At 31.1% G+C, this 13,703-nt stretch overlaps 1 protein-coding gene across 5 annotated transcripts in view; it reads right to left on the reverse strand.

Annotated features, from left to right (window-relative positions):
* The window catches only part of LOC143247142 (bromodomain adjacent to zinc finger domain protein 1A-like), a 68,679-nt gene extending 55,408 nt beyond the window's left edge, over positions 1-13,271 (reverse strand). For 3 of the 5 annotated variants that reach the window (XM_076494746.1, XM_076494747.1, XM_076494743.1), the window contains exons 1-4: positions 12,690-13,269; positions 11,228-11,503; positions 4,008-4,085; positions 92-208 (exon numbers count right to left, since the gene is read on the reverse strand). In XM_076494746.1, the coding sequence (XP_076350861.1) occupies positions 92-208; positions 4,008-4,085; positions 11,228-11,503; positions 12,690-12,802 (584 nt within the window). In that variant the 5' untranslated portion in view covers positions 12,803-13,269. Of the gene's footprint in view, positions 1-91; positions 209-4,007; positions 4,086-11,227; positions 11,504-12,689 lie in introns of all 5 variants that reach the window. The other 2 variants (XR_013026401.1, XM_076494745.1) reach the window with 2 other exon arrangements.
* Positions 13,272-13,703: the final 432 nt, after the last annotated feature.

Consider the following 13,703-nt stretch of genomic DNA (forward strand, 5'->3'; position numbering starts at 1 on the left):
TATTCATAAAATGTTACAAATATTATAGCTCATAAAACATTTTTCTAATAAAACTACTGAACTAAAAGTGAGAAAAAGTGCATCAATTTACTTGACTGCCCCAGCTGAAACTATGCATTTGGATCCATTGGGCTTGTCTATTTCACATACTTCATAAGAATATTTCACTGGATCAGGTCCCATGCTTTTGCTTTTATCATGCGCTGGACTACAAAAAATACCATTGAAAACTTAATACACAAAAGGTCGGATTGTTATTAGGTTGAAAACTGAAGCAAAATAGAAGTTATAAAACTCTGGCATTTAAACCAAAGAAACAACTTGCTGACATTTTCAAGTATAAAATTGTTTTTAACCTATAGCTTTTATAATTACAATAATAAAATAATAAGGTATTACTGGATATATTTCATTATACTGAAATTAAATGTGCTTTATTAGAATGCTGTTCCACTTCTTATGGTATCTTTGAAACTACTTTATCATTCTTGTGACCACTATTACTATTTTCCATCATTGTAACAAACTGCTACAAAGAACATAGTCAGTCTTACTTCCCACATTTTTTCAAACTCCAAAATAACTAAATCTTAAATTTGAAAACCAGATTTAACCAAACCAAAGGCATACGAGTTATTTAGAACTGTATCAGTGGCCTGATAAGACAGTTGTAATTTCAGTTTCTTTGGCTATCCTTCAAGAAAATAATGTTATTGGAAGTTTCTCAACTTCAAATCCTGGTTTAACACCAAGTTACCTGTGCAAGGGGATATTTTCAGCATTAATGAAATGACATTTTTAGTCACAGGGTTCTCCTTGACATCCACACGTTTTATTGTGAGGGTTAAGCTTTGCTTCAGATTGTTATGGACCTGCTGCCATATTAAATGCTCTGTTGTTCAAAATTTTCCACTAATATAGAGAATACTGAAGGCTCCCTTTTTTCAAAATATTGTGTCCTTGTCTGTATTATTTAACAATATCTTAGTATGAATACTTTCCTGGCAATTTAAAAACAAACAGATAAACATAAAATTACAAAACAGCTAATGCTACTTGCAAGCTCCAGAAATGTTCAGATTAGTAAAATCTAGTAAAGAATGTACATAGTAATATTTCAAAAAAAGAACAAACAAACAAACAAACAAAAAACAAAAACAAACACTTAGCCATTTTAGGAGCCACTATGTTGTAGCTAAAAAGAGAAAAATCATGCAAGTTTTTAAATATTAAACAATAAAAATCACAAATATTCTTCAATAAGAATGAAATATTACTAAAGAGTTTCTACTGATGATGATAATGCAATGTTAAGAAAGCTTAAGTTTTAATAATAAAGAAACTTCGTTCATTAATAATAACTGAAATGCAAGAGCACATTGTCTATAAATATCAGTACCAGTAGTTGTTGACAAAGAAAAGATAATTTTAATATTAATCAAGTAAATTTCTGATGAATGTCATTAATAAAAACTTAACATTTTTCCATATTCAACAATGTGATTAATTTTTATTTTGATTCTTGGATAGGATATTTTCAGTTGAGTGAAAGTGATAAAAGTAATGTTAAAAGACTTCCACATTATTATAGTGAATTAGTAATTTCTTCTGCAATATTTCCTACAGGTCAGATCACTACAGTGCTAGTTGTAGGCCCAATACACTAACAACATTCATCAGAAATTTCAACTTAACATTTCATAAGTAGCACATTTAATACAAATAGTTATGAAATGTTAAGTTGAAACGTGACCATTTGCCTACTTTGACAACTACTGGGTTGAGTAATTAATACTTACTAGGCTTAAGTGTAAAATTTCCTCACTGTTGTTGAAAATAAAAATAATGACTGTTAATTTACATGTCTAATTTTGTCACAAATACTATTTCATTAATCTGAAGTATTCAACTTTACAAGATGAGAAATTATTATTCACATTCTAATCTGAGTGATGACTTATCAAACATTCTAACCTTGAGCATGGGTGATAATCTTTTAGTATCACATATATATTCTAACCTGAACCTGGGTGGTAATCTCTTATCATTATTATTACACATGTTTTAACCTAAACCAGTGTGATACTTTTGTATTATTATAAACACTAACTCAATCCTTGATGGTAATCTTATATCATTATAAAAAGTTCCATATAACTGAAGCATTCCAAACAGCATGAGTAAATACAAGCAAGCTAAGTGAAGGTTTCTGTTTTCTATATGATTAAATTTGTTTAAAGTTTCTTGTAACTCATTCTAGCTTGCATAGTTGTTAGTTCTTGAAATTTATCATGTAAAACTGTAATGGTTTATAAATTGTATCTTGTTTAGAGCAACTAAACAAAATTAAAATAAATTTAGAAAAAGTTGTTAAAGAGCATAAATTAAACCAATTAGTATTTTCAAACTTTTAATCACACTTTTCATTACATTTAATTGATTTTTTCTACTGTTCATAATAAAACATTCAATATTTAATGTAGTTATCTGCACTTAAATTTTACATAGATCACATGCAATTTTCATTTTGAGAATAAAAATACTATTATCTTATACTTTCCAAATTCCATTTGAATAATCTCCAGAGCCTCCTATATGAATATTAAATGTTTATATTTTATTTTCCATTTCCTCTATTATATCATTAATTCTAGATATTATCAACATACAGTGCAATGAAATGATTAAATTTAAGAAATGGAAATATGTACATACCTTTTAAATGTTTCTAGAGAACTTTGTAATATTTTTTGTCATATGCATAATTTCATGTTATCTTTTCATTTAATGTTCATATTTAATTCTCCTTTCCAATTCTTCATCTTTTATTTTTAATACAGCTATGTGAAACTGTCCCCATGGTGTTTTATAATTATTATAAGACAAAGGTTCTCCACAAATACTTTTATAAACACTTGCACACGTAAATGATGGCATCTCACTTAGACATTTCCACAAGTCAAACTACATAAAGTTACCTTGATGACAGAAAACCCACTTGTAGAGAAATATATATGTAAAAATGGCTGGTATGGGTTGAGAAAATTCTATTCAGAGGAGCAAACAACATTTCAACCTTCTTTGATCATCGTCAGGTTCACAAAAAAAGAAAGAGGTAACTGACCGATAGCTGACCACATGTTTGAAAGGGGTTGTGTAATTGCACGTAGGAATGTAGAGGGCGTGCTTAGATGTTTGATTATATTTATTAATATAGGTATAAAGGTGTTCCTTTGTATTGGTTTATTTTGGACTTGAGTTGTTGTATAAGGCTTCTTTAATTTTGCATTTGTTTCTTTATTTAGTATTTGGGTGTTTTTTATGGTTATGTTATGTTTATTTGATTTGCAGTGTTCGAAAACATGAGAAAGTGACTTTTTGTGTTCTTTGAATCTCGTTCTTTCTATTGGTTATGAGAATGTCATTCAACTTCACACTGTTACCTGGGACACAGATTTGACTTTGCAAGTGGAAGTGACTGACCTTTATCTTAGAAATATCAGATTGTAAAACCCCCATTAAGAAATTCTTGGAAAATTTCCAGACACAAGTGCAATTTCTATTTGACGTTCTATGCTGACAGTTTTTATTCTACACTATCATGTATAATAGTTCATAAAAGTTAACTTGTAACCACTAGCAAATCACATGATGACAGAAAAAAAACCTGCGTTTTAGCTGTTGTTTTAAATATTTCTTTTTAAAATACAGGAATAAAACTTAAATAATACAAAACTACACATTATAATTTACTTGATAATAGTAATTTTATTGTATTAAACTACATTCATATTAAAGTGGATTAATAAAATTCTGAAAGTAACTTGGCAATATGAACAAAAGAGATTTATAAATGGCAATGACAAAACCTATGGGAAACCCACAGTTATACGGTTAAATTTCTTTATATTTTGAAGTTCCCTAAATTAAATACACACAATTTTATTATCAATATACACATGGTTCCTAATTTGTCCATATTATTTATACAATTTATAAATACATACCTGACCCCAGCAACTTGCTTATTTTCATTCCTTTCTTTCACTGCTGGTGGGATAACATTGGTTATCTTGGCAGGTTTCCTGAGAAAAAAATTAGATTTCAAGAAACTCTACCATAGTTGTATTCCAATTAAACAAATAAATGTATAGTTTTTATTGACAACTATTATTAGACATATAGTGCAACTCTTAAGCATGCAAGTTTATTTCAAAACTTTGCCTAGCTGCCATTTAAATTTTAGACTTCACATCCTCACCGAGTTGATTTCCCAAAAGTGCTAGTTTAATCATGTATATTCATAACCTTTTTTGGCTGGCATACAGTGTAAATTAAGATTGTGTTTATCTTTTAAAACAATACCTGGCAGCACTTGCTGCCAATTTTTTTCTTTTAAAATTGATGACTAGGAAGAAGGAATATAATTGGGATTACCCATCACAATTTCCCTTTTTTGAATTTAATGAACCAAGGTTTGATGAACACTGTCCCAATTGATCATTGGACTAGGTTACGTGATTAGCAAATACTGCTAATTACATACCATTATAATTTCTAGAAATTATACTGCCCAAGAAATGTTGCTTACCAGCAGCTAATTCTATTTCATACATGGTGAATCTAACAATTTCCATTCTATATGTAGTGAAATATCTGGTCAGCAGCCAAGACCATTCTATACACAGCAAAAAATCAGGTACAACAAAATATTATTAACCCAAACAAAAACAGCAAAAATTATTAGAGAAACAGAAAAATGTAAGCTAGCATGTATTTGGGACAAGATGTATATTTTACAAACTGTGTGGATGCAATCATTACTAACTTTAATGCCCCTTTTAACAGGTCTAACACAAAAAGTTGTTGAGACAAATTCAATGCTGAAGTATACGTTTACAGCCACATGTCATGGCTGATGTTTCTGCACCATTTAATATTGTGCACTCATCACTATAGCAAAATAATTTGTCTACAAACACCTACAAGAAAAGATCTTTGGAGTGACAGTGATGTATTGCTTTGTTTGTTATTTGTTTTCTGCAATTCTAAATCTTAAATTCATTACAAGAATCACAATAAAATATTTATTCTTGTAATGAATTTAAGGTATAGAATCAGAAGAAACAAACATTTTGAAAAATACAATCTCTAAAGGTAAAAAAGATTCAGTGAGGTTAACACACACTGATCACTTTGATGCATTTTTCTTCCAGAAAATATTTATTCTTTGGCTAATGAAGTGAAAAACAATGGCAAGAACTCAATTTGGAAACAGAAGTGTGATGTCATGTTTTATTTATTCACCAGAATTTATACAGAAACTAAATTTTTAACAATTAAAAATTATGTGTACAAATTCAAATTTAATATTTCTGGGCTATGGTTTTCACAAATTTTTTTAAAAGAGTGTATCTAAATGCATATTTACAGAGGCCAGGAATTAACCTGTAAATGTTGAAAGGAAAATTCACCAGGCATTATAATTAAAACAAGTTTAAGGAGTTCATAGACTAATAAGTTTGGGTTTAAGAAGTAGTCAATTTTAGTTGACAGATGCTATGAAAATTGGAGTGTAGGGAATGACATTTTTTATTTGCCCAAAAATGACAGTTACAATGAATTCCACTTAATTTCATTTCGAATCAGGTGCAATTTTCTGTACTTTGAATGAACTTTTTCCTGTCCTTCTATAAATGTTTTAATTTTTGCTCAATTTCAATTAAGAAGTTTCAAGCAGAAGTGCCAACTATTTCAAATGACTGAGCGTAATGATTGTAGACACAGCCCTTTATCATTTGAGGCTACTAGGCTTGACCAATGTCTCCAAGCTGTTTATTATATTATTATTTATTACTGCTATAGATTGCTTATTTATGACTGTGTTCTATGTATTTAATAAATAAATTTAAAAAAATTCTTTTGAAATTATGTCATTTAGTTCAGAGTAACAAACATACTGGTAAAACAGTACTGAACATGCACAAACAGTACGCAGAAAAAGCCTTTGTGTAAGGACTACTTTATATCATGTCTATGACACTTATTGTAATAGTTTTGCAGCTGTTGTAGCCTTTGCTTTCATGAGAATGTCTCTGGATGGTTGGGAGTTATAACAACATTGTCCATTTGACTGCATACACATCTTGTGTATGATAATACTGATCAAAACCGAGGTGCTCAAGTTTGGTCTGAACTTGCTTTTGTTTCTAATCATTAAACTAAATATCTTTTCAGTATCAGCATAAGAATGGAAGATTGTAAGAATTCCAAGCATAACCCTACACAGAATGTGATACTTCTGATTGCCATTTCCATCCTTAACTGTAGACAGCTGAACCCAAAACTTGTCAATATTCAACTGAAGGACAGTTTCTGAGAAAATATCAATTTGACAGTTCATATATTGCCCTTCCAACTTGTCAATAGTGTCGTGCTCATGTGTATTGACAAGGACAGGATACCTGTCTGTGAAGAAGCGTAGAGAAGTGAAATCTTTGCTAACTTTCAGTTTTGGATCAGTAACCTCTGCGTGAATCACAAGTTAATCATTTAGAGGGAAATGTTTCATCATGTAATTTGTAGCTGCAATATAGTAATGTGAACAATCACATTGGTGTTTCTATGCCACTTAAAAAACGAGAAATACCCATCTGCACGAGAGCTGATTGGCTGACAAGCACTGATGACGTAACTATGGATTCCCCCACATACCAAATATAGAGAAACACCTCACTCAAACTATTGGTAGACATCGGAGATACAAATATTTTTTTATTATTTCAAGCACAAAAATGATTATCGCAAGTAGCCATTTGGACTGTCTTTTATTTATTATCAACATTTATTTGTATCTCATTAGAAATTTTCTTTTCACCCCTTTCAAGCCCTGGAGGAATAATTTATCACTTTATTGTATAGTCCTATATAATATATAATAATTTGGGAGTTGCAACAAGTCGTAATAATTGTCTGTATGAGCGTATAGTCATAATGTATACACCAAAATCGTAATGATTACGCTCAAATCATAATGGTTGGCATCCCCGAGTTTGTAACACTAGCACATACACAGTTGCATTTGACATGGAAAATACTGTTGTTCCTTTAATTTCATTTAGGTTAGTCTTATTGTATTTGAAGTTTTCTTAAGTTATTGTTTTCCCACCATAAGAGTTCCTTCCCAAACTTAACATATTCCTTACCTGAAAATGTATTTTTCTGATAGATACCTCTTGGACACAATAGTTCTTCCTTGATTATCTGCTTTTGAGATTATGTACATGCCAGTAGCTTTGAGCTATCATTCACCTTAGATGTGCATTTTAACATGAATTGCACTAATAAGTAATGTCATCTTCCTCATTTGATAGTAGACAGAATGGTGAAAAAAAAAAAATCCATAAGCATTTGAATTAAAATGCAGTATCATTTCTAGACAAAGCAAAAATAAAACTACTGGTAGTGAGAAGGAAATGCTGGAAAGTGTGCAGCAGAGGTATCTTTCAGAAATATACTTCCAAGTAAGGAAAATATTAACTTCCAAAATAATATCCTTACCCCTCTGTACACAGTAGCTAGAATCCCACACTGATGTGGTTGATGTACTATTGCAATCAAAATTAGGACATTGGTCAGCATCACAATTCCATCCTTGCAAGTGGAGATACATCTCACTGCATAAACTCCTTGGGTGGATTAACTCTGACTTGGTAATATTCTTCAAACCACTTTCAACAATAACTCCTTGTGACAAATTTAAAGTAAACTCAATGGATTAATACCCAAAGGCTTTGGAATGCAAGTGTTTTGGAGTGAATGTTTCCACCAAGATTTTCCCAGAACATAGCTTTTTGACTGACTAGGAGAGCCAGCAAGCCCATCTAGTCCCTTCTAAATAAAAAAAGGGAGACATCTACCCTAAAGAGTTGTCTGATAAAGAATGTAATATCAGAAAATGAGGTACAGGTGTTACAGATATTGAAAACACAGTCATTTACTTATGGTCTGTTTTTTTAATTTTTATTTTGAATTGGGGAATCCATAATAAGGAAAGAACATTTTGTTGTCCACTCACCATGGAGCCCTACAACAATAACACCTTGTGATGAATTCAAAGTAGCATGAGGTGTAACCTCAATAGGTATATCCCCAATCTCCTTTGAATGCAAAAGGAATTCACTGCATTTAGATGTAGATGTTTTTACCAATATATCACCAAAGTGAAGCTTTTTGACCAACTTTGGAGAGCCAACAAGTCCCTCTAGATCCTCTTGAATAATAAAGGGAGACATTTGCCCTAAAGGGTCATCTGAAAGAGAATGTGATACAAGAAAATGAGGTACAGATGTTAGAGATGTTGAAGATTGCTGCTCAGAATCTTCAAGATGTGGTCATTTATATATGAGCTGTTTTTTTCATTATTTTATTGAAGTTTTTATTTGGGGGATCCATAATAAAGAAAGAATGTTTTAGTGCCCACTGATCTGACTTACCAAAAAGGGATGCACTTCTATGCCAAACAAGGACACTGTGTGGGTTTTATTTGCACTATAACCAAACATCATTATCAGACACAATGTCTACCACTCCTGCTGAGAATATCTAATACTGGTACTTGGTTGACCCTAGCCCAACTGTACCAGCTGCCCATCTACAGGAATTCAAGGCCAAAGTGGTGTATCATGGTTGGGCCTCTCAGCCACCAGGATCCTCTTATCCACTTCACAGGTTGTCACATATAGCAAACATGTGGGTGGATGTTTAGATCCAGAGGATGTAAAATGAAAGCACAGAATCTTCACTGGGAGGTCACCTTACCATGTACAGGAATCCACACCCTTTGCCAAGACCTATTATTTTCATCTTTTTCAAACTGTTAATCTCACTCTAATATATCAACCACTAGGCCATTCACTCTTAGTGGTTAACTATTCTTTTAATATTTCTCTAGATTAAACTTCTTTCATGCAACATTACTTTTATTCTCATTCTGCTTGTTTGGTCACAGCTACTTCAACATCAATAGATTACAAATAGTTTGATAGCCTTGACATCAATAAAACACAAAATAATTAATAATATTACATACACTAAACACTCATATATGATAGTGATATAACTAGCCAAGTCTCTACAGTCAGTATCAAAGTGATATACAGTTATCAAAGTCTCTACTTTTAGTACTAAAAGATTAACCCACAATGCTAGTTGACTCAGAACTGACAGCTTCAGCCCAATCTCTATAGTCAAATATTGACTGAATCATAGGTTTATGTCTAACCAGTCACCTCTTAGCCTATTTGATGCCTGTGTCCTTTGTTTATAACATCCAGTACCTCCAATTACAACAGGTAACACACTTCATTAACCCTCAATTTGTTTTATATCATTCACCACTAGTAAGATCCTCAATCTGTATCACACTGAATCAGGTTTTGTTTTTTTGCATGTCATAATGTAGTGAATAAAATCATCAATTTTCTGTATAAAATTTATAAGGTACGTACCCCTATTACTAGAATTAGTAGCAGTATTAATGGTATTATTTGTCAATTTCTCCATCAAACAACCAGTAAAAAAATAAAATAGTAAAGTATTATAGTGTAAAGAGAAATTAAGTTAAAACAAAAACAGTGGCCCAACATCAGATAAAAACTTGTATAGAATTAAAAATGTCAATGGCCATTAAAACATTAAAAACATTTGTATGGCAGATAGTGTTACTGTAGCCAATGACACTGTGCAATGTCAGGGGTAAACCCATGCTAAAAATATGTCTAAAATGATGTCATTGCTCAAGGTCATAACAACAGCTTGACAGTAAAATATGGGTTATTGTGGCTTGAGTGTCACAAAGACCACACATTGGTGCACCAGTACCAGATAAAAGAAAACTGTGACAAATGCATAGCCTAGTTGGAACAACTTCCTCTTCCGATCCTTAAAAAAAACAAGATGGCCAAAGTCTAACAGAAAGTTTTATCTGGAAACACTTGTTATGATGCTTCTTACTCCAATTCCACTGCCAACTAGTGCAGAGACATAGCCCATGTATGTAATAGGCATGGCAGTGATAACACTGGAGCAGACAAACTAACGACTGGTGCCATCAAGTTCATTCTTGTGAAATACAACATGACCTGGTGTCCAGAAGAACTAGACAGAAGTAGATGATAAAGAGAAATTGACCAGTCAGTTTTAAATGTCAAAAATAACAAGGTGAAAATTATATAAAGCAATTGCAAGGTCCAAGTGAGAGCTAAGCTCAAAGTCGTGAATCACAATTTCATTTAAAAGTCTTGGGGTTAAATAACGCAGATATATAATAAACACATTTTAAATATAATTTTAGCATGACAAAATTGGTTTTCCAAATGCAAAATCTGCTGCTAGATTTACATCCTTTTTTACAAGCTTGGCAGAAAAAAAGCTACATGATTATGTTTCCAATTAAAATTGTGTAACACACAGTGAGAGGAAGAACATTTAGGCTAATTATATAATATACCACCACTTCACTTTTTCCCATTCATTTTCTGGATGAAGTAGTGTAACTTCACTTTTCCTTACCACATTTCAAAAAAATGGAGAGGGAGGAATCAAATGGTTAAAACATTTGTAATCCTTAACAGAGGAAATGAAAGATAAGGTTGCTTGCACATCTTATTGAGAAGTATCAACTAAAAATTTGATCTGTTAAATGTTTAATCTTCAGTAAAACAGTCTTTGACTATATGTGAAAAAAAGAAAGAAAAGAATGTGATTGCATTTATAGCTAGCCAAAACACTTTTTCACAGTCACTTCATAAGTAATGATCAATTTCTAATAAAAAAAATCTAGCAACATTAATTTCTTACATGGAAGAAGGAAAGAATGTACATTTGTACTTAGATTTTCAAAATGCTTTGGATAAAGTGCCACATAAAAACATAACTAACAAAATCACGTAAGTACAGATTCAGAAAAATTTAGTTACTTGGGCTGTGAGGTGATTGAATTGAAAAATCAGAGTTGTTATTAATGGAGTCTGGTTAAATTGAACCCTTGTCTATAGTGGAGGGCCTCATATCAAATACAACTGCTATATAATTGTTTCAGCATCAAATATCAAAAACAATATTGTTCTTTTAAACTCATACCCACAAGTTGGTAATTAAACCTGTTTATGTGTAATACTAAAGCATTAAGACTATGCAGTACAAAAATATGAAAACAGTTACTAACCTAGTATTGTTGATAAATGCTTCAACTTCTTCCCCAATGAAGAAACGATCACGTGCAAAAGAAAAAACATCATCACAGAGATCTGCCAGTCTGCCTCTTTTGGTAAGAGAAGCCAAATAGAGAACAGGCCGTTTTAAGAAAGTTGGAAAGATGCACAGAGTTTTTTTTGCTTGTGCTTCAGAGTCTAATGCTTCTTGATAAGTAAGCCCAGGACGTCCAGTCAAAGAGCAAGTCCAGACCAAGCTATTGCATAATATTACTCGCTCAAAGAAAGCCCTGTGATATAAAAACATTCTTTATGGTGTTTCAGGAAATTCTTATAAAGAGAACATACAAATTTATGTTACCCAAACATTGAATAGGCAAATTTGAATAACTTGGGATGTGACATTTTCTTGTACATGACAGTCAATTCTATCTACTAGTATTATATTTTTCAAAGATTAAACTTCATTAGAAACAGTATATGAATAATCAAAATGTGCTTAAAAGGATTGAATATTTAAGGCTTCCACACTGCACAAGTAAAACATTTTTTTAGTGAACACAATCAATTTATTTTCAATTTAATGTTTGTTATATCTATTAGACAAAATTGAATTCATAGGAGCACAACATGTATATTATATAAAACATTCTTCAGTTAATACTTGGTACGAAGTTATTCATTAAATAAATGTTATATAATATAAGGTATATATACATATTTCTCTACATTTTCTTTGTGATCAATGTATACAAAAAGTTTAAACAAGCATGTTCATAATATAAAAACTTACATAATACTATGTTTCCATTAGGTTGCATTAACATTGTTAATGTTCTACAATTTTGAATTTATTATTAAGAATATTATCTTTTATTTATAATTTTAATTTGCAAAAACACTCACTTTTCTTAGAACATCATCCATCAATATGCAGACACAATAAAACAAACTACTTCTTTATGAAAAACATTAGTGCTCTTCACATACTAAATTAATAAGCTATTCAAAGAAATATTTATCTATCAATATCATAAACTTCAATGGAAAAAAGGAATCAGACAACTTGAGTTATTGTGTTTGTTTCATTATCATACCTTCAGACCAATGAATCATGCAAACGTGACCTTTTATTATAATTAACATACGTATATATAGTTTTAACTGTTTTGTTGAAAAACAAGTACATGAGTATAAAAAGTAAGTTACAAAATTTGCATTATCTGCACTGATATTATACAAAGAGTAACTAAAGGGTTTACAAAATGGAAACCAGTAAAGTTGACCTCATTCTATTCAACTTTCAGATTCATAATATTATAAAACAGCCATGTTGCTACAAAATAAGTTAACCAAGATTAGGCTTAACTTCTGGATGTTAAATAAACGTTTTTAATTTTCTCTACAAGAAAAGATTTAATAATGATACTTTAACTGAGCTACTTATAAACTAAATTTAACTTACTATCAACTTACTCATAATCCCTGAAAACTTCATGGGTCAATTTAAAATAAAATAACTGTTCTTCAGGCTTCACATCAGGTGGTGTCTTCTTTCTCACAAATGGTTGTTTCCCCAAGAGCGGCATTTTCCGACTTGAATTTTGGAGGGAAATTAAGCTGTATCTAAGGTGGTTGTATATAATACGTTTCTTCACTACTTTACAAAATGTTCGAACAAAAATTACGAGCTTTAGAACTGAAAACAAAATCCTACCGTGTTTCTTGTGTCAAAAAATAATATTTAATTTTTAAGAAAGCTTTCTTTCTCCATAAGCATCACTTCGTTCAGCAACTTCGAGTACACATTCACAATGCTAACAGAATACGTTTCGCTTAGTCGTGTACGTGGTATAAAGTGTAATTATTATTAAAGGAAAATTTATATTTAACTTAAAAATTACAACACATTATTTTTTCGTGCTTAACAATTATAATAATGCCCAAAATAAAGTGTAAAAGATATGCGTTAATAATAGGGAATAGTAATATTAATTTAACTTCCACTTTACCATATACCAAATAACCCGCTCATGCATGTTGGAGGATTCTGAATTGCTTTATAGAGGGCACTTAGTGGGACAAATTGTTTTCTTCCCGCGTGAGGGAGGATTCTTCACAAAACAGACACTGCCTGGCATCAAGCTATACATTTTGTTTTTGCTCCAGCTCTTATGATTACAAAATTGAAAAACGTTAACTTAATTTTCTCTTGCTATTAATATTACTTTTCTGTGAATACATTCATTGGTGTTTAGTTTTCTGACATGCATATAAATATATTATGTAAAAATACAATATTTTTGTTATAACGTACGAACAAACAAATACGTGATTGCACCGGTAAAACTGTAACAAAATACTAAAATATTCATAAATATTATACCATTTATACAAATATATAAATGGTGTCGTTTTAAAGAAGAGTAGAACGAAAGTATTAGGAAAAAGTGAATTATTAAGAGTAATATAATACTAAGAAATCACGCA

Source organism: Tachypleus tridentatus, chromosome 3 (genome assembly GCF_004210375.1).
Source record: "Tachypleus tridentatus isolate NWPU-2018 chromosome 3, ASM421037v1, whole genome shotgun sequence".
NCBI lineage: Eukaryota > Metazoa > Arthropoda > Merostomata > Xiphosura > Limulidae > Tachypleus > Tachypleus tridentatus.